Below are 26843 nucleotides of genomic sequence, written 5' to 3' on the forward strand. Positions count from 1 at the left end.
GCTCAGACACCGGCACTAACACACGCCCCCTGAGGAAGGAACTTCTCCGAAACGCGCGTTGGGGTTCGGCTGTGTATACTGAGTTGCACCTTCCTCTTCGTATGTGGTTTTACATATTTAACGTCTTGGCAGTATATCATCTTGTTATGGTCCAGCCAGGGATTGTTCCCTTTATTCTTATGGCATTTCCATTCTATTTCTCTGCCTATGGAGTATATGTCTCACATTGCCAATAGGGTATGATACTTATATCATTTATTATGCTTTGGTGTGTGGCTCACTATACACTGCCCATTTTTTGTAGTGTCACTTTTTAGCTTATATTTTGCTTCATCCATCATTTAATAAAGATTTGTATTTTATCCTTCTGAATTGGACTTGTTACACTGTTTTTTGCTATGGTGTTTGAATTATATATATATATACAGTGTGTCCTACACTGTCCGACGATGTGCTGGAATCTTGATTGTGGTCACCAGTACATTGAGTTTTGAATATGTGGTTGACTAAGCATTCCAGCCCATTCTGTTACCATTTGTTCTTAGTAGACTCACCCATCTGTGGTTCCCTACAGTCAGTTGGGCAGTAGCAGAGTACATCACTATACCTGGTACTTCCAGGTATAGTGATGTACTTGCTTGACTAGTACTATGCTTGACAAGTGTGATCAACCTGTCAATCATTTTTCCAAGCGATGCTTCAAATCACTTGGAAAAGCGCAAGCATTCTGCAAGCTAAAAATGCTTGTGTTTTGCGGGAAAATGCATGCAAATTCCGCATGCGTTTTGCCCGCGGCAGGGAGTTGTGGAAATACTGCGGACAATTCCACAGCATTTCTGCAACGTGAGCACATAGCCTAACTCTGGATTACTAGTATCTGTTTTCTAGGAAATTCACCCTTTTACCCAGAGAGTTACTGCAGCTGAGAATTGTGATCCTGATTGAGAGGGCTGGATTTGGCGCACGGCCAGTAAGGAAGAATCAGGCATAGTGATGTATATACATCATAGATCATAAAGGGCTCAGAGACTAACAGTGGCAGACAAAGGGCTGAACATTCCAACAGTAAGATCTCGGACTCGGTGCAGTTCCTGCAGTATTATCTTACATGAGAACTACTATTTAGCTCTGTAAGGAAGAGCTAGCACCAGAACTAAGACCACCCTTGGACATGGAGCTTCTGTCTCTCCCATTATCCTTGCTGCCTGTTGGGAATGCTACTTGCATAGGCCTTGCTATTGCTGTAGTTTGTCTACTAATTCACTGGGTTAAGAACAGAAAAGGACGGAATTACCCCCCAGGACCCTTCCCTGTCCCCTTGGTGGGGAATGCCTTCCATCTGGACTTCAACAACTTACCTGAAAGTTTATCCCAGGTAAAACTATAGGAATTATTATGTCAGAGTGTGAGCAAGGGAGGGATGAACTACTAAATTTTTGGCCTAAGCCTTAATTCACACATCTGCATGATTGTTACCATAGACCCTTTTTTTTGTCTCCGGTGTCATCCTAGTTGCATCCTTAGTTTGATTCATTGGCAGTTAACCATATATCAGTTCTAATTGGATGTAACTCTGAAGTACAATTAGCTTCATCTGTGACTCACAAATTCCCGTAGACTTAAGGCCACGGTCACACGTTCACTGTTTGGTGGAGTTTTATCGACCTCGGTATTTGGTTAGTATTTTACATCAGTATCTGTAATCCAAATCCACTTGAGGTAAGGTATAAAAGAAACACGCCACCACTTCTGTATTATTCACTCACTCCTGGTTTTGGCTTACAAATACTGTTGTAAAAATACTGAATTTGTGCTACATTCTCACGATGAGCTTTTGGTGAGTTTTTGACGTGGCAGAATTGCTGTAGCATTTAAATTGGGTTGCTTGCATTGTTTCACTTTTTTGAGTCTTTATTTTAACATGCGCTTTTTTTCGCATTTTTGATGCAGCGGTTTTTGTATCTTGCTGGTGTGCCATGCTTCAAGTAAAGCTGCTTTGTTATTGATACTTCCTGTTTTTTTGCTTTGTCATAACTTTATTGATATGCTTAGGTGTGGATTACATGCGCTTTTGATGCATTTACGTCACAGAAATGCACTAAACGAACGTGCATTTTTTTATCTGCAGATTTTTCTAAGGTAAGTCTATGGGGAAAATATACATGTAAAATTCGGCATATCCACAAGAGCAATTGACATGTTGCAGATTGGAAATAAGCATCGCAAGTCATTTTATGCTGAGTAAAATAAAAGTACAGTGGCCATGAGATTTCTATACATCTCATCCACTTTTCTGGTACTGTAAGACGCTGAGTTTCTGACGCAGCAAAAATACGCAGTGTCAAAAAGCACTAAGGCCTGAGTCACACTAGCGACAAAAACGGACGAGTGTAATGCAATAAAAAAATCGCATCGCAATCGTCCCAATGTTAATCTATGGGGCAGCTCCCATCATCCGTTTTTTCCTCGGCCGTTTTCCTCGGGCCGAGACAATTGCAGCATGCTGCGATTGTCACCGATTATCGGATCAGACTCGCCAATGCAAGTCTATGGGGCGATAAAAAATCAGATTACAAACGAACCACAAGTGCGACTTGCGAGAAAATCGCACCCGGTATCCTTTAACAAAAGCTGGCAATTCATTTTGCAATACAGTAAATTCACACTGACAGGTTTAATAAAGAAACGAAAGAATAGATATATAGACACATAGAAAATATATATATATATTCTAATTTATATTTCATAGAGTTCTACATAGCATAATAGCTGCTAATTCAATTGCCGGCTTCTGTAAAATCATTACAAAACCCGACATGAAATGACACATGGTTTACATACAGTAAACCATTTCATTTCATGTATTTTTTTTATATGTCCCTGACTAATAATTAGATTAGGGTTTTTCTGTAAAATTCGGGACATTTAGGACATCGGGACTAAAGGGGTTAATTCTTTGAAAAAAATTGCATGGGCTCCCGCGGTAAAAGCGCAACCAGAGAGGGAAAGCCAGTGAGTGAGGGCATATTTTAATAGCCTTGAGAAGGACCATTGTTTTTGCCCCCCCCCCGGCTACAAAAATCTACCCCCAGACATCCCAGAATAGGCGCATCTATAAGATGCGCCTTTTCTGGCACTTAGCCTCTCTATTCCCATTGCTCTGTAGAGGTGGCTAATGGGTTAATATTAATGGATTAATGTCACCTTGCTATTGGAAGGTGACATTAAGCAGATTAATAATGGAGAGGTGTCGATAAGACACCGATCCATTATTAACCCTAGACTATTAAAAGGTTAAAAAAACACACAGACATTAATTAAAAATTCTTTTAATGAAATAAAGACACCAAGTTTTTGACAAAATGTATTCCTCTGCTAATCCAAAAATAAACCATCGACCTGTAACAAAAATAAAACAAAAAAATAACCATATCCTTACCTCTCTGCTGCTCAGTCACGTCCCCCGCTGCAATCTATCAGAAGGGGTTAAGTGGTTTAGAATGGGACCGGTGCTAATGCGACCAGCCCGCTCTAAACCACTGGCAGAATGAATTAGTTCCTCTCTGCGCAGCCTCCTCGGCTGACCGGAGATGTACTAATGAGCATGGGAAAGTTTCTGCATTTTTTTCCATGCTCATCAGTTCACCTCAGGTCAGCCAGGGATATCAGTGAGGCTGCACGGAGTCCCCTGGCTGACCTGAGGTGAACTGATGAGCATGGGAAAAAATTCAGAAACTTTCCCACAAGCCATAATCACAAGCCATCAAAGACGAACTGCTTACATTTTTGTACCAGGAGTGGCATAAGGTCACCAAAAAGAAGTGTGAATGACTGGTGGAAAGCATGCCACAATGCATGAAAGCTGTGATTAAAACTCATGGTTATTCCACAAAATACTGATTTATGAACTCTTTCTGAGTTAAAACATTAGTATTGTTGTTTCTAACTGATTATGAACTTGTTTTCACAGCATTATTTGAGGTCTGCAAGCACAACATTTTTTTATTTTGACCATTTCTCATTTTCTGAAAATAAATACAAAATGTAGTGCTTGGAAATTTGAAGACGTCAGAATAAAAAGAGCAATTCTTTACATTTTACTCAGAAATATACCTATAAATAATCAGACAAACTGAACATTTTGCAGTGGTCTCTTAATTTTTGCTAGAGCTGTATATGTAATATATATATATATATATATATATATACATATATATATATAATTTGATTTTGGCATGTGGCTATGTGCATTAAGGCTTTTCCTGTGTATCTTATAGATGTTACTGAAATTCAGAACTATGATGGATTTATTCCCATTTTTTTACCCTGTCTGAAATATGATAATGTTTTCTTCCCTGCATACTTGTTATCCGCTAAACTCTTTTTGATTTTGTTGATGGTTTGATGTATCTTGTCTTATTGTATGTCTATAAATGTTTTTTCAAATAAAAGTGTATTTTTTTTTATATAATCATTGTTTAATTTCACATTTTTGATCTATATATAGTTAATCTCTATAATGATCATTGTGTTGTATTGATATAATATGTATTTAGTTTGTAGAGAAAGAAGAAAAGCCGGTAATACATCTGCCGGATTCTGTAAAATCACTGCAGTAGCCGACAGGATAGGAATGGGAGAGATGGATTACATGCAGTAAATCCATATAGAATAGGTAGATAATTTCAGTGACAAATACAATTAGTATAGTGTGTGTGCGCAAAATTCTGGACATGTATTTAATGAATAAAAGATTATTTTATGGAAAAAATGGCGTGGGGTCCCCTTATAATTACTATTCAGCAATGGCTATGCAGACAGCTGAGGGCTGATGTGAATAGCCTAGAAAGGGGCCATGGATACTGCTCCCCCCTGGCTAAAAACATCAGCTCTCAGCCATCCCAGAAAAGGCGCATCTCTAAGATGCGCCAATTCTAGCACATAGCCTTGCTTTTCCCACTGACACCTGTAGTGGTGACATATGGAGTAAAGGGTTGATGTCACCTTTCAGGTGTCATCAAGGCCCGAGGTTAGTAATGGAGAGGCGTCAATAAGATGTCCCTATTACTAACCCCATAGTCAAATAGTGAATAAAACACAGACACCCAGTAAAAAAATCCTTTAACTGAAATAAAGACACAGACTCCTTTTATTATTAATTAAACCATACTTGCAACCATACCTATTCCATGCGAAGCCCTCATTCTCCTGTATTAAAAATAAAATATAAAAGCAACAATATACCATACCTGTCCATCGTTGTGTCCCACGCCGTAATCCGTATCTGGGGGGATATACATTTTTCAATCTGGACGGTGCTAAGATGTCCCGGCTGAAAAACCAATGGTGAATGAGGAGATGCTGCCAGTGCAGCCTCAGTGACTAGCGCTGACATCACTGAGTCTGCGCTCCCTCACAACCTGAACTGCGATGACCTCTCTACCGTGGCAAAATGCCAGTGAAGAGGGCATCGCAGTTCATGCTCAGTGTATTCACAGCTGATCACTGTGAGAATTTTGTCCTGCCCCAGATCCAAGGTAAAAAAATTTTGGGCATTGGTGCAGATTTCCTCCTCTTGACTCTGTGAAGCTTTTGAGTATACTTCTGATGACTATGGCATAAAATGTGTGAACAGGTCTTCAGACTCGCACATCTGTGGTTACCTATAGTCATTTGTACAGTTGGCAAGTTGTGACGTGGGGGGAAGCAAGAGTAGATTGGGTGCCACCTTTGTGAACTCTACTGGGTATGATGTTGAGGAAGTTTTCAACTGTGTTTTCAACTATGCAAGCTTATATCTGGTATATAGTTATTTCAACTTACTCTGCTTGTCCCCTTATGTTGTGAAGTCAAGAAACTTTTCAAAGTGCTTTATGATCCATGTAGTGCTGGACATCTGTTTATCTGGCCACAACATTTTATTGGTGTCCTGCTGTCTCAATTTAGTTTGATTGATTAACGAGAAGAGAGAGAGAGCACAAAAAAAAAAAATCTAAGCCTTAGCCTCCTATATATTCAGACATAGCTTGGGGGAGCATTTATGCAGGGGGCATTTATGCACATGTAATCGAAGTACATGTATCAAAGTACTGGCAGTTATAACATGGCAGTTAGACAGGGCAGGAGACAGGTAAGACATTTATATACATCTACTCCCTGTACATTTGGAGTACAACAAATATATACCATATGCATTTATGTAATTTATATCCTGGCCGCTGCATTCACACACATCCACCGCCCTGGCATTAACTCTCTACACTCCATCCATATCGGCCCCTCGCTCCTTTCCTCTCCTATGTATAGCACTCATGCTCTTTTCATATTGTTAAATTGCACAGATCCACTCAGCCCCACCATTCAACATAAGAGACGCTCTCACAAATCACTTAACCATCTGCTCACTCTTTCTATCCTCCTTCTCCAAGTCTCAGGAGACATTGCTCCCAACCCTGGTCCCCCATGTTATAAAAAGTCAAACCCCCCAACTGCTACACTCAGAAACCCCTTTAATCTTATTAATATTCCCTGCATGCCATCTGTCTCTCTTAATTGTGCACTTTGGAATTCTCGCTCAGTGTGTAACAAACTCTCCTTCATTCATGACTTTTTCCTTTCTAATTCTCTTAACCTCCTGGCTCTTACTGAAACCTGGATCCAGCAGTCAGACACTACCACTGCTGCTGCTCTTTCATACGGGGGACTACACTTCTCTCATACCCCAAGATCAGACAATAGAGCAGGTGGAGGCGTTGGTCTCCTCCTATCACCAAAATGTACCTTTCAGGTTATCCCTCAACTACCCTCACTAGTCTTCCCTTCTTTTGAGGTCTATGCCGTCAGACTCTACACCCCCTTCTCCATGCGAGTGGTGGTGGTGTATCGTCCTCCCGGCCCCTCCCATCAGTTCCTGGATCATTTTGCCACTTGGCTTCCACATTTTATCTCTTGTGACATCCCTACCCTCATCATGGGAGATTTCAACATCCCCATTGCTCTTCCCCTCTCCCCATCTGCTGGTCACCTTTTATCTCTAACCTCCTCGTTTGGCCTTTCGCAGCTTACTAATTCTCCAACGTATGAAGACGGAAACTCCCTCGACTTGGTCTTCTCTCGGCTTTGTGCAGTGGATGATTTTGCAAACTCCCCTCTCCCGCTCCCTGACCACAATCTTCTTTCATTCTCTATCAAGAACTGCCGGGCTTCTCAGGTCACCCCCACTGTCCATACTTATAGAAACATACAGGCCATTAACACCCAGAAACTTATGAAGAACTTGCAGTCTTCATTGGCCCCTATCTCCTCCCTCTCCTGCCCTGATTCTGCATTGAAGCATTACAATGAAACACTTCAAAGTGCCCTGGATGAATTTGCACCCCCTATAAATAAAACACCACAACACAGACGGCGACAACCCTGGCACACCCGGCAAACACGTTTCCTGCAGCGGTGCTCCTGGTGTGCCGAACGTCTGTGGAGAAAATCCAATCTACACGAAGATTTCATCCATTATAAGTTTATGCTTAGAACATACAACACTGCCCTTCACCTCTTCAAACAAACCTGTTTCAACACCCTCATAACCTCACTGTCCAATAATCCGAAACGTCTCTTTGACACTTTTCATTCTCTACTAAACCCAAGGGTACAGGCCCCAACCACGGAGCTCCGAACTGACGATCTGGCCAATTACTTCAAAGAAAAAATTGACCGGATCCGACAGGAAATTATCTCCCAATCAGCTCATACCATACATTGTTCTCCCTCCCCCACTGCATCTAGCTCACTCTCTGATTTTGAACCAGTCACTGAAGAAGAAGTAAGCAGGCTCCTTGCATCTTCTCGCCCAACCACTTGCACCAGTGACCCATTTCCGTCACATCTCCTCCAGTCCCTTTCCCCTGCTGTCCCCCCTCACCTAACTAAAATATTTAACCTCTCCTCTCTCTTCTGGTATCTTTCCCTCCTCATTTAAGCATGCCGTCATACATCCACTACTTAAAAAAAACATCCATCGACCAAAACTGTGCTGCTAACTATAGACCTGTCTCTAATCTTCCCTTCATCTCTTAACTCCGGGAACGCCTGGTCCACTCCCGTCTTATCCGCTATCTCTTTGATAACTCTCTTCTCGACCCTCTCCAATCCGGTTTCCGCTCTTTACACTCTACTGAAACTGCCCTCACTAAAGTCTCTAATGATCTACTAACAGCTAAATCAAATGGTCATTACTCCATGCTAATTCTCTTGGATCTCTCTGCAGCATTCGACACTGTGGATCATCAGCTCTTCCTCACTATGCTCCGTTCCATTGGCCTCAAGGACACCGTTCTCTCCTGGTTCTCCTATCTCTCTGACCGCTCCTTTACTGTATCTTTTGCCGGTTCCTCCTCCTCTCACCTTCTCCTTACTGTTGGGGTTCCTCAAGGTTTGGTTCTAGGCCCCCTCCTCTTCTCCTTGTACACTGCCCCTATTGGTCAAACAATCAGTAGATTTTTTTCCAGTACCATCTCTATGCTGATGACACCCAATTATGCACTTCTTCTCCTGACATCACGCCAGCATTTCTAGAAAACACCAGCGATTGTCTAAATGCTGTGTCTAACATCATGTCCTCACTATATCTGAAACTGAACCTGTCAAAGACTGAACTCCTTGTGTTTCCTCCCTCTACTAATGTACCTATACCCGACATTGCCATTTCTGTGTGTGGTTCCACTATTACTCCCCAGCAACATGCCCGCTGTTAGACTGGTTACCCATCCACTCCAGAATCCAGTACAAACTTATTACCCTCACCCACAAAGCCCTCCATGGCTCAGCACCACCCTACATCGCCTCCCTTGTTTCAGTATACCACCCTACCCGCGCCCTCCATTCTGCTGATGACCTGAGGCTAGCATCCTCAATAATCAGAACCTCCCTCTCCCGTCTCCAAGACTTTACATGTGCTTTGCCAATTCTTTGGAATGCACTTCCCAGGTCAATACGATTAGTCCCCAATCCCCACAATTTTAAGCGTGCCCAGAAAACGCATTTATTCAGATTGGCCTATCGCCTCAACACATTAACCTAATCTGTCCCTATGTGGCACACCCAAAAGTTTTACCATAACCAGGTTCCCCACATCATGCTCCCACATGCTTTATGCATCCATTAGCCCTCTGTGTCTGTTCTGTGTCCGGCAGAATCCAAATCCTTGCGCACGGACTTGACCAGGCAGTCAATCAACAGTGAAAAAGAAGGAAGGAAAATTCCAGCACGAGAAATGGAAAATTAAAAATCCATTTTATTGTGCCAATGCATATTAAAATTCCAGCAGGTACAGCATACTAGTCGGATGACTGCAGAACAACGCGTTTCGACGCCTCAGGTCTTAATCATGTTCTGACATTAAATGTAACCAGCTTCCTTTTATTGGATTCTCCCACCTACAAAAATCAGAAACACATGTGTGGACTGCTCCAAAGCAGCTCCCAATATGGTAATGGTGGGAGAGCCAAACAAAGAGGAAAAGAAAAAAAACAGTCAATGTAGACAATACAACAAAAATAACATATATAATTTAAAAGGGAGATATATATACTCCTAATGTAAGATGAAAAAGATGAATATATAACAAAAAAACAAACAAAAAAAAAACACACAAAAAAAAAAAATTTCAATTGCAATAACATATTTCAAGATACATATCACATATTGATATCACATACATAATATACTAAAATTAGATCGATAGGTTACATTACAGCCTATTACGCCACTCCAGTTTTAATCGAGTCAATTTTGACAACTCTGACTCAACAGGTGATACATCTCTGCTCTCCACTTCAGATGGAGCAACTGATCTTTCCAACTCCTCATTAAATATATCTGGCATCACTACAAGATCTAAACAATATAAAAACAAGAATCCAGCGCAAATTTTCCAAAAAAAGTCAAAAAACGTACCAGAAGAGCAGGTAGGAAACACCAGAAACAATGCCTTTCCTGTACATCATCAACATCAGAGACATTAACTCTTCCTGTATGGAATTTGTCTAGCTACGTGCTATCTGAAGAGCAGATCTCCCTGCTGAGTAGGGGTTTGGGATTTGCCCCTAATATAAATTTCAATATTTTTCAGACTATCTTGGACTTGAATAAATTTGCACGTAACATCACATTAAAACGTCATTTTTTTGATAATAGCAATGGGATCCCCCCACAGGATGTTGATGCTCTAGATAATGCTGATATGGTTATTTCTAATTGTAGTAACAGACCTTTTTTTTCTTTTTGTGAACAGAAGGCTATAATGGATCTTAGACTCCTCTCTGCTATATGGTGATACAGCTTTGATTAAACCTACTATGTTTACACAACCTGTACTCTCTAATCGGGAATATTATCCAGTACAATCAAGACCTCCAATACTGGATCTGTTCCAGGAGCTTATTGTCACTGAACTTATAGAGTTGAATGATACAATGGTCCGCCCTAAGGATAACCTAACACATAGGGAAAGATTAGCCCTGAAAGAGTTAAAACTTAACCCTGATCTTACAATCAGGGAGGCTGACAGGGGGGGGGGCATTGTATTATTGAATTCAGGTTTATATAAAAAATTGATTCTTCGGGATCTACAGGATTTAGACACCTATATAGAGTTAGATCAGGACCCCACTAGACACTATAATAATTTATTATTGAAATGTCTGGAGGAGGGGGTCTGTGTGGGTGCCATTAATGAGAAAACTAAGGATTTTTTATTTAATAAAAACCCTGTGGTTCCGATATACCATTGTCTCCCAAAAGTTCATAAAGATGTATTTCCTCCCCCACTGAGACCAATAGTTTCAGGCATTGGCTCATTGGGGGAGAATTTGGGAGGTTGGATAGATCATTTTCTTCAACCTTTGATTCTTGATATACCAGGTTATATCAGGGATACTAAAGAGGTTGTTAAGGCTTTGGATAATTTTTGTTGGAAATCTCATTACTCTTGGCTCTCCTGCGATGTAATTTCTCTATATCCATCTATACCTCATAACGTTGCATTACGCTGTCTATCTCAACATCTAGACAGATTTAGTGACTATGACACCTGTTTAAAAGATTTTATAGTCTCATCTATTGATTTTCTCCTAAAGCATAATTATTTTTCTTTTGATAAAAATTTTTATATGCAGTGCAGAGGAGTTAGTATGGGAGCTCGCTTCTCCCCCTCCCTTGCAAATATTGTTATGGCGAGGTGGGAGGAGGATTTCCTATACTCTGATGAGAACCCATTTTCCAAATGCCTGCTATGGTATGGCAGATACTTGGGCGATCTGCTGATGATTTGGTGTGGTCCAGAGGATAGTATACAAGAGTTTGTTTCATATTTGAATACCAATGAATTCAATTTAAAATTTACTTTTTACCATCATTTGACTACAATGAATTTTCTGGACGTCACCTTATCTATTAGTGACTTGGATGTTGTCATAGTCACTCCTTACCACAAACCTACTGCCACTAATTCCGTTTCTTGCCATGCGGATTCTTGCCATGCGACACAGACCAAGAACAATATTCCAGTAGGAGAATTAATTCGAACAAAACGAAACTGTTCCCAATCCAGTGATTACAATAGGGAAGAAAGTCAGGTTTGCAACAGGCTCTCCAAGAGGGGGTATCGTCCCTGGATTCTCAATAGAGCTAAATCAATCGTAAGTGAAATCAATAGAGAAGACTAAGGCTGAGTTCACACGTGGCGTTTTTTTCGCGTTTCCGCAGCGGTTTTAACCGCGCGATTTTGCCGCGAAAACGCGAAAAATAAGCATCCCATGCATTCCTATGGCAATGCTGTACTAATGCTGCGGTTTTTACCGCGGCGGAATCGCTTCGCGGTAAAAACCGCAGCATGCTCATTAATTTGCGGAATCGCAGCGATCCCGCACCCATAGGAATGCATTGTTCCGCTTACTTTCCGCATGTGGCTGTGCACACCATGCGGAAAGTAAGCAGAACATTTGCGGATGGTACCCACAGTCCGGAGGAGGAGACTGTCCTCCGGGCTTTGGGTACCATATCCCTGTAAAAAATAGAATTTAAAAATAAAAAATATTGTTATTCTCACCCTCCGACGTCCCGCGCAGCCTTCCTGCTTCTCTCCACGCTCTCGTTCCCAGTAGTCCTTTGCGAAAATGCCCGCGATGGCCTCCGTTCTCGCGGGATCGCGAAGTCTCTCGGTCATTCGCGCGACGTCATCACGAATTACCGCGAGACGTCGCGATCCCGCAAGAACGGAGGCCATCGCGGGCATTTTCGCAAAGGAATACTGGGAACGGATGCGCGGGATGTCGGAGGGTAAGAATAACACCATTTTTTATTTTTTTTTTACATTCTATCTTTTACTATTGATGCCGCATAGGCGGCCTCAGTAGTAAAAAGTTGGTCACACTTGTCAAACACTATGTTTGACGAGTGTGACCAACCTGTCAATCAGTTCTCCAAGCGATGCTACAGATCGCTTGGAGAACGCTAGCATTTTGCAAGCTAAATACGCTTGCAAAATGCTAGTTTTTCCGCTGGAAAATCGCGGGAATTTAAAATGCGATTTTCCCGCGGACTGGAATTCCGGAATTCTCGCGGTAATTTCCGCGAGAGTTCCGGTACGTGTGCACTTAGCCTTATTGTTTAAACACAAACCATCTTATATGAAAAATAAATCCAATAACAATATTGTCTTTTCAACTAATTATAGTAATCAGTTTAACACTATTAATGGTATTGTCAAAAAATATCTACCATTTCTCAATGAGGATCCTATTTTAAAACAGGTGATTCAGAGTAATATTAGGTGTGTTGCTAAACGGGCACCTACTCTTAGTACTATTCTTTCCCCTAGTCTTTTTATAAGTGATAGCGGCCAGACGGAGGGATCCTCCTGGATCACATTAAAGGGTTTTTACAAATGCGGTGCAGCTAGGTGTAAAACTTGTAATTTTGTACAAAAAGGAAAAACATTTTTTTCTATGGTAAATAAAAAAACATTTATCATTAAAAATTTAATAAATTGTAATTCTTCTTATATTGTATATTTAATAACATGCAATATTCAATACACGGGTTGCACCACGGGACCCCTGAAGGTTAGAATTAGGAGGCATCTCTCAGATGAGTCTAATCACAATGCTGTTGCGGTTTCTGCAGTATCAAAGCATTTTGCCACAGTTCACAAAGGGGATGTTAGCGGCTTTCATTTTATGGGAATAGAACAGGTGCATAGACCGATTCGGGGTGGAGATCACAGAAGGAAACTATTGAACAGGGAGTCCTTATGGATTTTCACCCTGGGCACTAGATATCCGGATGGTATGAATAGCCGACAAGATCTTATATTACATTATTGAATATGTTCGTCCCATATTTTTATTCAGAGGCTGTAATGTAACTTATCGATCTAATTTTAGTATATTATGTATGTGATATGAATATGTGATATGTATCTTGAAATATGTTATTGCAATTGAAAATTTTTTTTTTTTTGTTATATATTCATCTTTTTCATCTTACATTAGGAGTATATATATCTCCCTTTTAAATGATATATGCTATTTTTGTTGTATTGTCTACATTGACTGTTTTTTTTCTTTTCCTCTTTGTTTGGCTCTCCCACCATTACCATATTGGGAGCTGCTTTGGAGCAGTCCACACATGTGTTTCTGATTTTTGCAGGTGGGAGAATCCAATAAAAGGAAGCTGGTTACATTTAATGTCAGAACATGATTAAGACCTGAGGCGTCGAAACGCGTTGTTCTGCAGTCATCCGAATAGTATGCTGTACCTGCTGGAATTTTAATATGCATTGGCACAATAAAATGGATTTTTAATTTTCCATTTCTCGCGCTGGAATTTTCCTTCCTTCTTTTTCGTTGCACACTTAACATTATGGCTGGTCCATACAGTCAGTGCAACTGTTACCACCCACCTTTTGTGTCTACCTCTCTCCTCATAGACTGTAAGCTTGTGAGCAGGGCCCTCATTCCTCTTGGTATTTGTTATAATCTATGTGATTAGTGTTATGCTGTAATGTCTATTGTCTGTACAAATCCCCTCTGAAATGTAAAGTGCTGCGGAATATGTCGGCGCTATAGAAATAAAATGTATTATTATTATTATAAGAGAGGCCACTTGAAGCTGCGCTTGCCATCCACTCGAGCACATGCTCTTTCTGGGCTTCATCAACAAGGCATACCGCTGTTCATCTGCCAAAGAAAGATAGTGGAGTAGTCAGTTCAGTAATAGAAGTTGTCAGATGTCTTTGAATATTACGTGATGTTGTTGGTTCACTAATGCTTTCACAAACATTACCACCTATCCCACGTAGGCTTTGAACACCTTGAACAACGTCCTTGCTTCCTGTTAGTCATGTTGCTCAGATAGTGTGGTAGGAACACAGTATAGGCAACAAAAAGTTAAATTTTAAACTCTGCACCAGCTCTGCAAACAGCTGAATTTCAGCGACAGTAAATTACAGAACTCCATATTTAACCTTGTATTGTGTTAGTCACAGAAGAAAGAATTGTTTGAGTGTGGATGAGGCCTGTATGACAGAAAAGATAAGCTCCAAACAATTTTAAAATTGGATCTTTGCTACTGTATGACGCTAGAAACACAAGAAATATTTTTGGGCATGTAGAAGAGGCCACTATAACATAGAGTAGATGCTACAAACAATTTGGAAGTGAGATTTCCCCTTACTGTACAATGTTAGTAACTGATCAAAACTTTTTTTATGTGGAACAGCCCTGCACACACAAATTCACCGCCACAAAATTATATATTTATATATATATTTTTTTTTCATGTGCGTGAGCTATGCAGACTGTGGAATTTCACCACAACTAAATAACAACGTGAGATTTAGCATGGTGGACCACGGTAGTAACTGCCCCCCAATAAATTTTAAGGCACAACAGCTCAAATCAGAGAACAATATCACCACAGCACTAAATGACATGATGGTATATGACACGCTGTTTCACACTTGGCTAGTGAAAATAACGGTCAACTCGTATATGGAGCACAACAGAAGCAGTGCACAACACACTTGTATGACATGTGCCATGTTGTTGTCTTTGTCTGTGGTCCTCAGTAATGGCAAAAAAAATATTGCTGGAATGTTGATTTCACAGCAACACAGGACACTGCCTAGCTAAACAATCTAAGAAGCAACTGCGTAGCTAACTAGCTAAATTCTATCTGCTAACACTGCCAGCATCAGGAGCAGCCTCTCTGCGCTGTTAGTGTCAAAATGGCGCTAAAACAAGATGTCCGTTCTTTAAATAGAGAGGGACCTGTGATTTCAGCAGCCAATGACAAACTGTTGTCAGGACATTGTAGATGTTTCTGGGCCCTGATTGACTAATGAAATTACAGTTTACAAGCATGCCGCGCCTCTGAGCTCTGCAAACCCCCTACCCTCATCAAACAAGTGCCCCACGCTCATGATGAACCACCATTATCATAAGTGCTGAAAATACTTTAGTGGCAATGCAAATATTTTCCCTCACTCTTTATCAAATTTTTTTGTCCTGATTTTATAAAATTTTTTGCTCATGTTTCGGATCACAAATGTGTGATATTCGTGCCGAATTTGTTTGTCAATCATTTTTCAAACAAATTCGCTCATCACTACTCTTTACCCTTTCACGTTGTGGACAACTTTTGTTCTTTTAATTTTAGTTTTTTCCTGCCAAAAGCCATACCTTTTTATTTTTCGGTCTACATAGTCATATCAGGGCTTACTTTTTGCAGGATGAGTTGTACATTAGAATGACACCATTCATTTTATCATGGGATGTACTGGAAAGCGGGGAAAAACATTGAAATGTATCGAAATTGCAAATAAAGTGCAATTCCACTTTTTTTTGCTTTTTCATGTTCACTAAAAATCTATAAAACTGATCTGACGATATGAGTCTGCAGAGTGTTTTTTAAGTAGTAAAAAATTTTTTTTGTTTGGTAAATTTGTATCCCAAGTCATGTGGCAAGGCTTTTAACCCCTTTATCCCCAAAGGTTGTGTCAGGAAAATATGAGTATTTCCTAAATGTCCTATGTACACTTCTGGTGCTTCCTGCACCCTACACCCAATTGGTTTGTGCATTGTACCTCTGAATTTGAACAGGCAGCCATACCGCTGCAAGACTCTTCCCTCCTTTCTCTCTACACTGTGTAATTCTATCCACTCCCTCCCCCCTTCTTTCAGCAGAGGGGCACATTTAGTGCTCTGACCAGTTCAGAGCAGATTCTCCCTCCAAGATTTAAAACTTCCTTTGTCTATTCAAACTCAAATGTATTAACACACAATCACAGAGACAGGAAAAATATATTTCCAGAATCGGTAGAATTTAGGCTACACAAAGCAACGTTCTGCAGCCAGTGCGCCCATCAGAAGCTGGGGAAATGGTTTATGCCCCCCAGTGACACACAGACATGTCATATTTGGCCTTAAAAGAAAGATAATTTCGTAATAGAAAATGTAATACCCCTGTCGTCACTCTGTGAGCTCCCCAGCCAGAGATAAGGCAAGTAGATGTTTTAAGAACCTTTACAAAAGGGGCGTGCACCCTTCAACTCGGCCCACATAGTGAGGTCAGCAAGAGAAAAGCATAAAACTCATACGCTCCATGAGGGGGGTGTCAGATGCCTGGAGAACCAGCTACACAATGCTGTGCTGAAGGACCCTTTGCCTTGGGAAGGTTCTCCTCCCTTTTATCGACTTGTCATATCTGTGACTGACAGAGTAAGTTTTTTCTTTAAATCCCTTTTATTTGCTAACTGTTGTATATACTGTATTTTGTCTCCTTTTGTAATATCTTTTGTATTTTTGTAAATGCTGCCTTTATTTTCTTAAGTAAACTTAAAAATTTACTAGCTTTGTTTTCCTTGCTCTGTGATCAAACCGACACATACTCTACGCCAAATTACTCTACCTGCGGGTTGGTTCCTGACCCGATATAGTGGCTAGTATCAAACGAGGAACTGGTGGCAGCATAGCAGCCTGGGGGTATTGGGGAACCCTGGCAGTGATGGATCGGGGGTTTATGTGTATATTCCCTGCCTCGGGCTGATTATATACATACCGCCCTCACTGCAGAGTTCCCAATAACGAGGACGCGATCAGGCAGCCTTTCCGGTGACTACTTATCCTGGGTGCAGTTCCCTGACTGACCCGAGGGTAAGGGGGCACCAGAGAGCTGTAAGTTCCTAACCAGAACTGGAAACAGGAGTGGTGGAAGTATATAGCCTATGACCCTAATAATATGATAATTAATCCAAATTGTATTTGTGACAGGTGGTTTGCACATTAATGACCAGGCCAATTTTTACAATTCTGACCACTGTCACTTTGAGGTAATAACTCTGGAACGCTTCAATGGATCCTGTGATTCTGAGATTTTTTTTGTGACTTATTGTACTTCATGATAATAGGTATAATTTCTTTGGTACGATTTGCATTTATTTGTGAAAAAAAAGGAAATTTTGCAATTTTCCAACTTTGAATTTTCATGCCCTTAAATCAGAGAGATATGTCACACAAATACTTAATAAGTAACATTTCCCACATGTCTACTTTACATCAGCACAATTTTGGAACCAATTTTTTTTGGTACAAAAAATGGAAGAATCCCCAGAGACCCTATGCCAGCCACAATTGGTCTCATAGGTGGAGGAAATGTGTTTTTATGTATCTTGGGGAGCGCATGGAAGATTGGAACTAAATATATATATAAAATGCATATATTATAGCACTTAATTGTCCAGCCAATCATGTTATTGGCCACCATGTTAATATGCTGTTCAGTGTGAACACAGCCAGATCTTGATAAAGACCTTACGTCGAAACGCGTAGATCTGTGTTTCCATGCAGTGTTGCCAGACATAATGTGCCTGAGAATATTTTAATGCCATTTTGACAAAAAATATTTGTTTTTAACCGTCACCCGACATCGCTGGATCCTTCCATTTTTTTGTACTGATGTTTCCTTTAGCTCACTTGGATCCCTGCAGGGCGTTGGCTGATGGTGAGACAAGCTGCACACATAGCAGAAAGGTGAGCTGACTTCAACCAATTTTTTTTTTGGTTAGGAAGTTATAAGGGGAAAAAGTTGACCAGTGATTTTTTATTTTTCCAATAAAATTTACAAAACCATTTGTTTTATGGACCATGTCACATTTGAAGTCACTTTGAGGTGTCTATATGATACCCAAAAGTGACACCATTCTAAAAACTGCACCCCTCAAGATGCTCAAAACCACATTCAAGAAGTTTATTAACTCTTCAGGTGCTTCAAAGGAATTTTAGGAATGTGGGGGGAAAAAATGACGATTTCACTTTTTTTTCACATAAAATTTGCTTTTTGTCAAAATTTTTTTTTTGACAAGGGTAACGGGAAAAAATAGACCCCAAAATGTGTTGTGTAATTTCTCCTGAGCATGCGGATAAGCCATATGAGGGAGCAAAACCACAGTTTGGGCGCACAGCAGAGCTTGAAAGGGAAGGAGCGCCATTTTACTTTTGAATGCAAAATTTGCTGGAACAATTGGCAGACGCCATGTCGCGTTTGGAGAAACCCTGATGTGCCTAAACAGTGAAAATCCTCCCCAAGTGACACCATTTTGGAAACTAGACCCCTCAGAGAACTGATCTAAATGTGTGGTGAGCACTTCACAGAAGTTTTTAATGTTGAGCCGTAAAAATAAAAAAAATAACATTTTCCCCACAAATGTTTTTAGCCCAAAATAATGCATTTTCATAAGGGTAACAGGAGAAATTGCACCATACGATTTGTTGTGCAATTTTTCCTGAGTATGCTGATACCCAATATGAAGATGAAAACTACTTTTTGGATGCAGGGCTCTGAAGGGAAGGAGTGTCATTTTGACTTTTTGAATGTAAAATTTCCTGGAATCATTAGCGGACGTCATGTCCCATTTAGAGAGCCCCTGATGTGCCTAAACAGTGGAAATCCCCACAAGTGACCCCGTTTTGAAAACTAGACCCCTCAAGGAATGTATTTAGATGTGTGGTGAGCACCTTGAACCCCCAGGTACTTCACAGAAGATTATAACGTTGAGCCGTGAAAATAATAAAATCATTTTCCTCACAAAAATGTTTTTAGCCCCAAGTTTTTATCTTTTTCTAAGGGCTAATAGGAAAACACTGGACCTAAGTTTTATATAAGGCAAAAAAAAATTCCTGAGTGTGCCAATACCCTACATGTAATGGGGAAATATTTTTTCAGGCACAGTGCAAAGCCTGGAACTGCTTCTAGCACTTAGTGCTGGGTGCCAGCTGTCAGAATCAACTGACACCCAGCGACGATCGTCATAATCTGTCCCTGGTCAATAAGAGCACAGGAACGGATTTAGTCAGATGTCAGAAAGTGGTTAAAGGGTCGAGATTGTCCTTTAGGATTGCTGCCTTCAATAGGTGGCGCTAGAGTACAAGTCCTCTTCCTGTATAGTGAAAATCCCGATCTCTTATGAATGCCAACTACAGACTGGCTTTCACAGGAGTACCGTAATGACAGGTTGCAATGAGGCTGACGACCCCCTGCCTAACAGCGCCTCACAATCACATCACGGGCTCATTGACAGGTAAGTCCCTTTCTGCCATTCATCCAAGTCAGGGGCCTGACATATGACATAACTGTACATCATAAGTCCGGAAGGGATTAATGAATTCAGGGCATTGTACTGCAGCGAGCTCTTCATTAAGACTGGTGAATACAACTTAATTTTTAAAGGGAACCTATCCACTAGAAAATTAAATATTGGGTTAATCTACAGAATAATAGCATTACTAACCTACCCGGCGCTCGCTGAATGCTCTGCCGGGGGCACAGTTACAGCCGCAGCTCTCTACATACAGGGCGGTGTCTGATCAGCGCTGGCACCGCCCCGTGACTAAAACCAGAAAACTGCTGGAGGGAATAAAGCTCATGTTCTCCCCGCAGCGTTTGGCTAAGTGTGGGTATGGGCAAGTTAATAACGCTATTAACTCTGGTAATATCTCTGGAACGCTTCAACGGATCCACCCAATTCTGAGACTGTTCTCATGACATATTGTACTTCATGACATTGTTAAAATTTGTTTAAATATAATTTGCATTTATTTGTGAAAATAATGGAAGCTATAAGGGTTAAAAGATGACCAACAATTACTCATTTTTCCAACAAAATATACAAAAGCACTTGATGTGACTTTGAGGGACCTATATGACAAAAAATACCATAACGTGACACTATTCTGAAAACTGCACTCCTGAAGGTGTTTAAAAACCTCTTTAAAGACGTTTATTTACCCTTCAGGTGCTTCACAGGAATTAATGGAATGTGGAAGGAAAAAAATAAAATTTAACTTCACAAAAATCTTACTTTAGACCCAATTTTTGTTTTCACAAGGGTATCAGGAAAAAATGGACCTCAAGATTTGTTGTGCAATTTCTCCTGAGTATGCTGATTTTGCGCCCCTGAGGCTCAGTCGCAACAGAGGTACTGCACCTCCTCCTGAGGTGTGGTGCCCCACCATCCAGGTAAGGTGGAAACTCCTGACCACGCTCCAATGCCTGCACCCCGCACCACAAAGTAGTGTAGCAAAGCACCTTCAGTGGCTCCCTGCTTGGAGTATAACAAAGCACCCATTGGTGGCTCCCTGCTTGGAACACGAAATGTGCTGGGAGGTGGGTGGAGTTAGATTACATTTCAAGGAGCGGGAAGAGTTTAAGTCAGTTAGTCAGTAGTTGATTGAGGAGCTAGAGAGAAGAAGATCCCTAGAGAGAGGGATAGATGGATGGAAGTGCTGCAGCAGATCCCAGTGATCTGGGTCTGCTGACACGGGAAAGAGAGAACGAGAGAGCAACATAGACTGAAAGCTTGACTCTCCATAGAAGGAAAGGATTAGTACGGAACGTGAGGAGTATAAGAGAACCCTTCCTGGAATTTCTAAGCCCAAGGCCGGGGCCCGGTCCCCGAGGTTGTATGGATACTAATGGTCCTGCAGCAGACACCGGAGGAATAGAAGTAGTGACCACTTTATTCCCACACAAGACTTGGGGGCACAACAGCAACTGGATAGTGAGCCAGGACTTAGGAGCAAGGAGTCCCCGAAGCAGGCTACAGCTGTCTGCCGTACAAGTAGAGTTCATAGGAACATCAGCCAGGAGGAACTCAAGTGTAACTCAGTACTAGGAGTACTTCATCTAAAGGCGCTATAAAAGGAGACATTCAGAAAGGCACAAGTTGGCAGAGTGTTGGAAAGGAGTATTCCATCTGGCCTGGGGGGTTGACTGAGTCCCAGACCTGGAGGACACGGCACAGAAGCAGGCACCTGTTTGTGCAACAGACTGTGAGTAAAGTGTTGGAACTACATGCCCTGGTGTCCTCCACTTATTCCAGCATCAACCTGCCCGGCACCACTGCATCCCCTGCGCTTGACACTACACCACCTATGTGTCACCATATCTACTCTGCCCTGGGACAACAGCCCTGCCTGTGGAGGGCTATACCATCCCTGCTGCACCACACTATCTGTCCCAGAGGATCTGTCTGCAGCGTCGGCCTAACATCTACATTGCCGAACACCACTGGTGGCGTCACGACTTATTCATTCACACTGAACATTTACCATGGGCGCCCAGGGCCATGGGCCGGGTCACAGCTACCGTGACAACTCCCATTGAGATCCACCGGGCCCAGTACCGAGTACCCCACAGCCCTGGGTGTGAGGGCGTCCCACTGATACCCCATATATGAGGTAAAATTACTGTTTGAGTGCATGTCAGGGCTGAGAAAAGATGAAGTAACGTTTTGGAGTGCAGATTTTGAATGGAATGTTCTGCAGGTGTCATGTCGCGTTTGGAGAGCCCCTAATGTGCCTAAACAGGGGAACCCCCAACACAAGTGACATGTAGAAACTAGACCCCTCAAGTAATTTATCTAGATGTGTGGTGAGCACCTTGAACTCCAAAGTGCTTCACATAATGTTGAGCCATGAAAACAAAAAAAAGTTAGTTACTTACTGGTAACGGGATTTTTCGGAGCCCATGACCGCACCATGATAAAAGAGGTCCAACTTTCAAGGAAAGGAAATGTACAGACCTAAAAGAGCTTCACCTGTCCCATGCATCAGTTGGATTACAATGCACAGAGGGCCTCCCATGGTTAATTGCAAAATACATCTTAATCCAAACACCCATCAAATTTTCAAACTTGACTATATACTGTACCAGTGAAAGAAATGCTCACTCACACGTGAATGGAGGGAATATTAGGGTGCTCTCATGGGCTCCTAAAAATCCCATTACCTGTAAATAACTAATACTTAATTTGATCCCACATGACAGCTCCACAATAGAATAACAGAGGGGTAAGAATTAAGGAAGGGACCACAGCCTGGAGCACCCTTCTTCCAAATGTGAGGTCAGAAGATGCACCCATATCAAGCCTAAGTGCCCTCCTAAATAAAATTAAACAATCCCTTTAAAGGAGACTTAGTCATTGATGCCAATGCACCATTTGCCATAAATACTCATTATTACATTCTTAGCACACGCTATCCTTACTTTTTTTGTAAAATTTTTCTAAAAACATATTTTTGCTATCATTATAGAAATGCTGTTTTTAATAGTATTTTTTCTTCATTTCTCTTACAGTTGGGGAAGCAGTATGGAAATGTTTTCAGCATGCAGATTTTCTTTGAGAACGCTGTAGTATTAAATGGATATGATGCGATAAAAGAAGGACTAGTAACTAAATCAGAGGACACCGCTGACAGACCCTCCATACCAATGTTTGAGCATCTTGGATTGAATAAAGGTAAGTGTCAATACTTACAAACAGAAGAAAGTAATAGGTTAATATTCACATGAGACAAATCTGTGTAGCTGTGTCCTCTGTGGGCATATGCTATTTCACATTTATAAATTGGCCAAGATTTGATTTGCCAGTGTTATAGAGGGGAATAAGCTAATGTCCACAGAGAAGTTCTGTGGTGTATGCCCTGTTTGCTGAAGGGAAAATTTGCATGTTGGAAACTCTTTATTACAAGGGGTCATAACTTTAGAACACAGGGGCACAGAAAAAAAACCTTTCAGAATTGGTGGAACAGTACCAGTTGGATAAGGTACTCAGTTCAAACTGTCAAAAATCCAGTTAAAACAGCCTATTTAAAAACCACTCTTCATTATCCAATGGAGTAATAAAAAAATGCAGAAAAATGACAGTAAATAAAATAACGTTGCAAAAACCATCACCGGTCAGAACTGCTAGAAAATGTAAAAAAAAGCCAGTTTTCTGAAGAGTCTTCTGCTTGTAAAACTCGTCATGTGCACATGTAGCAAGGGACAATAGTCAAGGCTGAAGCACTCCTCTCCTCCATTTACGTTATGGTGCGCTAAATGGAAGTGTGGGTCCTGGCTGGGTGTTTATGCTGGGATGGCCTTGTGCCCATGCAGGCTGCCTGCAGCCGTTGGTGTTGTGGCCAGGACCATAGGTTCTGCAGTTCAATAAAGGAGACTCCCGTTCTAAAAGTCTTTACTGAATGGTAACTTGGTAAGGGTCATGTACAAGGGGAAGTTGATACAAAGTCTTATGAATGTTTCCTTCACGGTGTAAAGCATTTTCATACAGATGGTTTCCTTCCACCATAGTCTATTCCAGAGCCTGTGAAACGCTGTGTTTCACCCTACTTTGTCACAGCCTTTCTTGTTGCCACAGGCCTGATCAGCGAGTCTCTCTATTTGCTCAGCGGCTAGGGTTTCTAACATAACAAATCTTAGTCATAGAATATACAACAATGATATAAAGGGCCATATATATTGTGACAGTCACTGGTAAAGTGCTGGAGGGGAGATGTTTCACTACTCCTAACGGTGTCGGTGATATCAGTTTTTTCATCCAATACATTAAGTGTTTGCATAATAGGCTGTTTTTTTATGTGGACATCCATAGAGCAGGTAGGGGGTTGTCCACCTGATCTCCACCTGCAGAGCCGGCACTGCCGTGGGCTGACAGGACCTGTGTGATGTCAGTCATGTGATCAGTCACATGGGCGAGGAGTCACATGGTCTGGGCTTAAATAGCTGAACTCCAGGAGCAGCCAGGGATGGTGAGTCCCTGGAGAGAAAGACTCCAGGAAAGTGTGTGTGCACGTTCTACCAACATTGCCAACTCTGAGAGGCCTGACCCCCCCCCATTCAAGGACTGCACCTAGTGCTACCGTTTTTTGTTTTGCTGTTTTGTCCAGAGGGCTGGGTTTATTTTGTGCTTAAACCTTGGTTTATGCTGTAGCCAATAAACCAAGTTCATCCTTAAAGATGCAGTGACAATGCATGACTACCTCCGTGTGCAGCCAAGTGAGCTGATATAATATATACAGTGCGTTGCGAATGTATTCGGCTCCCTGGAACTTTTCAACCTTTTCCCAAATACATGCTTCAAACACAAAGTTACCAAATGTAAATTTTTGGTGAAGAATCAACATCAAGTGGAGCACAATTGTGAAGTTGAACGAAATTTATTGGTTATTTTAAATTTTTGTGGAAATTCAAAAACTGAAAATTGGGGTGTGCAATATTATTCAGCCCCTTTAACTTAATACTTTGTTGCGCCACCTTTTGCTGCGATTACAGCTGCAAGTCGCTTGGAGTATGTCTCTATTAGTTTTATACATCGAGAGACTGAAATTCTTGCCTGTTCTTCCTTGGCAAACAACTCGAGCTCAGTGAGGTTTGATGGAGATTGTTTGTGAACAGCAGTTTTCAGCTCTTTCTACAGATTCTTGATTGGATTCGGGTCTGGACTTTGACTTGGCCATTCTAACACCAGGATACGTTTATTTATGAACCATTCCATTGTAGATTTTGCTTTGCTTGGGATCATTGTCTTGTTGGAAGACAAATCTCCGTCCCAGTCTCAGGTCTTTTGCAGACTCCAACAGGTTTTCTTCAAGAATGGTCCTGTATTTAGCTCCATCCATCTTCCCATCAATTTTAACCATCTTCCCTGTCCCTGCTGAAGAAAAGCAGGCCCAAACCATGATGCTCCCACCACCATGTTTGACAGTGGGGATGGTGTGTTCAGGGTGATAAGCTGTGTTGCCTTTAAGCCAAACATATCGTTTGGCATTGCTGCCAAAAAGTTTGATTTTGGTTTCATCTGACCAGAGCACCTTCTTCCACATGTTTGGTGTGTATTCCAGGTGGCTTGTTGCAAACTTAAAACCATACTTTTTATGGATATCTTTGAGAAATGGCTTTCTTCTTGCTACTCTTCCATAAAGGCCAGATTTGTGCAGTGTACGACTGATTGTTGTCCTATGGACAGACTGTCCCACCTCAGCTGTAGATCTCTGCAGTTCATCCAGAGTGATCATGGGCCTCTAGGCTGCATCTCTGATCAGTCTTCTTCTTGTTTGAGATGAAAGTTTAGAGGGACGGCCGGGTCTTGGTAGATTTGCAGTGGTATGATACTCCTTCCATTTCAATATGATCGCTTGCACAGTGCTCCTTGGGATGTTTAAAGTTTTGGAAATCATTTTGTATCCAAATCCAGCTTTAAACTTCTCCACAACAGTATCACAGACCTGCCTGTTGTGTTCCTTGGTCTTCATGATGCTCTCTGTGCATCAACCAGAACCCTGAGACTATCACAGAGCAGGTGCATTGATACGGAGACTTGATTACACACAGGTGAATTATATTTATCATCATTAGTCATTTAGGACAACATTGGATCATTCAGAGATCCACAATGAACTTCTGGAGTGAGTTTGCTGCACTGAAAGTAAAAGGGCTGAATAATATTGCACGCCCCACTTTTCAGTTTTTGAATTTCCACAAAAATTTAAAATAACCAGTAAATTTCATTCAACTTCACAGTTGTGTTCCACTTGATGTTGATTCTTCACCAAAAATTTACATTTGGTATCTTTTTATGTTTGAAGCATGATATGTGGGAAAAGGTTGAAAAGTTCCAGGTGGCCGAATACTTTCACACGGCACTGTATATATTTTATATTAGGACCTGATCGTATGTCATTACCTTAAACCACCTAATACGCATTAACTGCAACACATGAACAGATAAATACAATATATTTATATGCAAGTAAGTATGAGTATTAAATAATACCTTCCTTTACTTTCCCTTATATATGAGTATCACATGATGGTCTTGTGTGTTTTTATACTATCTATCGTAATTGGGCATTTTGAGATACTCACTCATTTGCAGGCAGTTGTTTCGGGGGTATTGCTGAAATTCCTGTTTTTCTCTGATAAGTGGCAAGTCCTTGAAACATTCGTCTGTGTCTACGTTGCATTCCACCATTAAACCCTTGCTCTGCAATGTTGAGAAACAAATACCCCGAAACAGCTTTAACCCTTATTAACATAAGGAATCCAGCGCCGGAACCAGATGTCCCGCCAACCTTACACCTCACCCCCTGCCATTGGATTTTATGGTGGCATCTACATATGATTTTCATTATTATTTTATTACTTTAAATTCATCACATTCCTATCATGTACGAGGCATGTGCCATGGTCCTGTTGTGAGCTCTGCAGCAACTTCTGATATACAGATGTTCTTCCACAGGGATTGCATTCACTGGCTACGGCCAACATTGGAAGGAGCAAAGACGATTTACCCTTTTCACTTTGAGAAACTTTGGCATGGGAAAGAAATCTATGGAGGAGCGTATACGAGAAGAAGCCGGCTACCTCTGCTCTGCTTTTCAGGACAATGAAGGTACCTAAAGTTACAAACTTTTATTCTAGCTATTCTTACCAATTAATGTACTAAAAAA

The 26843-nt window shown here is 41.2% G+C and overlaps 1 protein-coding gene across 2 annotated transcripts in view; it reads left to right on the top strand.

The window, feature by feature from the left end:
* The first annotated feature begins 1020 nt into the window (after positions 1-1020).
* The window catches only part of LOC141053166 (cytochrome P450 2D15-like), a 57623-nt gene continuing 31800 nt past the window's right edge, over positions 1021-26843 (top strand). The window contains exons 1-3 of one of the 2 annotated variants that reach the window (XM_073550528.1): positions 1021-1375; positions 22690-22852; positions 26633-26785. In XM_073550528.1, the coding sequence (XP_073406629.1) occupies positions 1172-1375; positions 22690-22852; positions 26633-26785 (520 nt within the window). In that variant the 5' untranslated portion in view covers positions 1021-1171. Of the gene's footprint in view, positions 1376-19511; positions 19634-22689; positions 22853-26632; positions 26786-26843 lie in introns of those variants that run through there. The other variant, XM_073550529.1, reaches the window with a different exon arrangement.

This window comes from Dendrobates tinctorius, unplaced genomic scaffold, assembly GCF_039654945.1.
Source record: "Dendrobates tinctorius isolate UK_male_01 unplaced genomic scaffold, ASM3965494v1 ptg000165l, whole genome shotgun sequence".
Taxonomy (NCBI): Eukaryota; Metazoa; Chordata; class Amphibia; order Anura; family Dendrobatidae; genus Dendrobates; species Dendrobates tinctorius.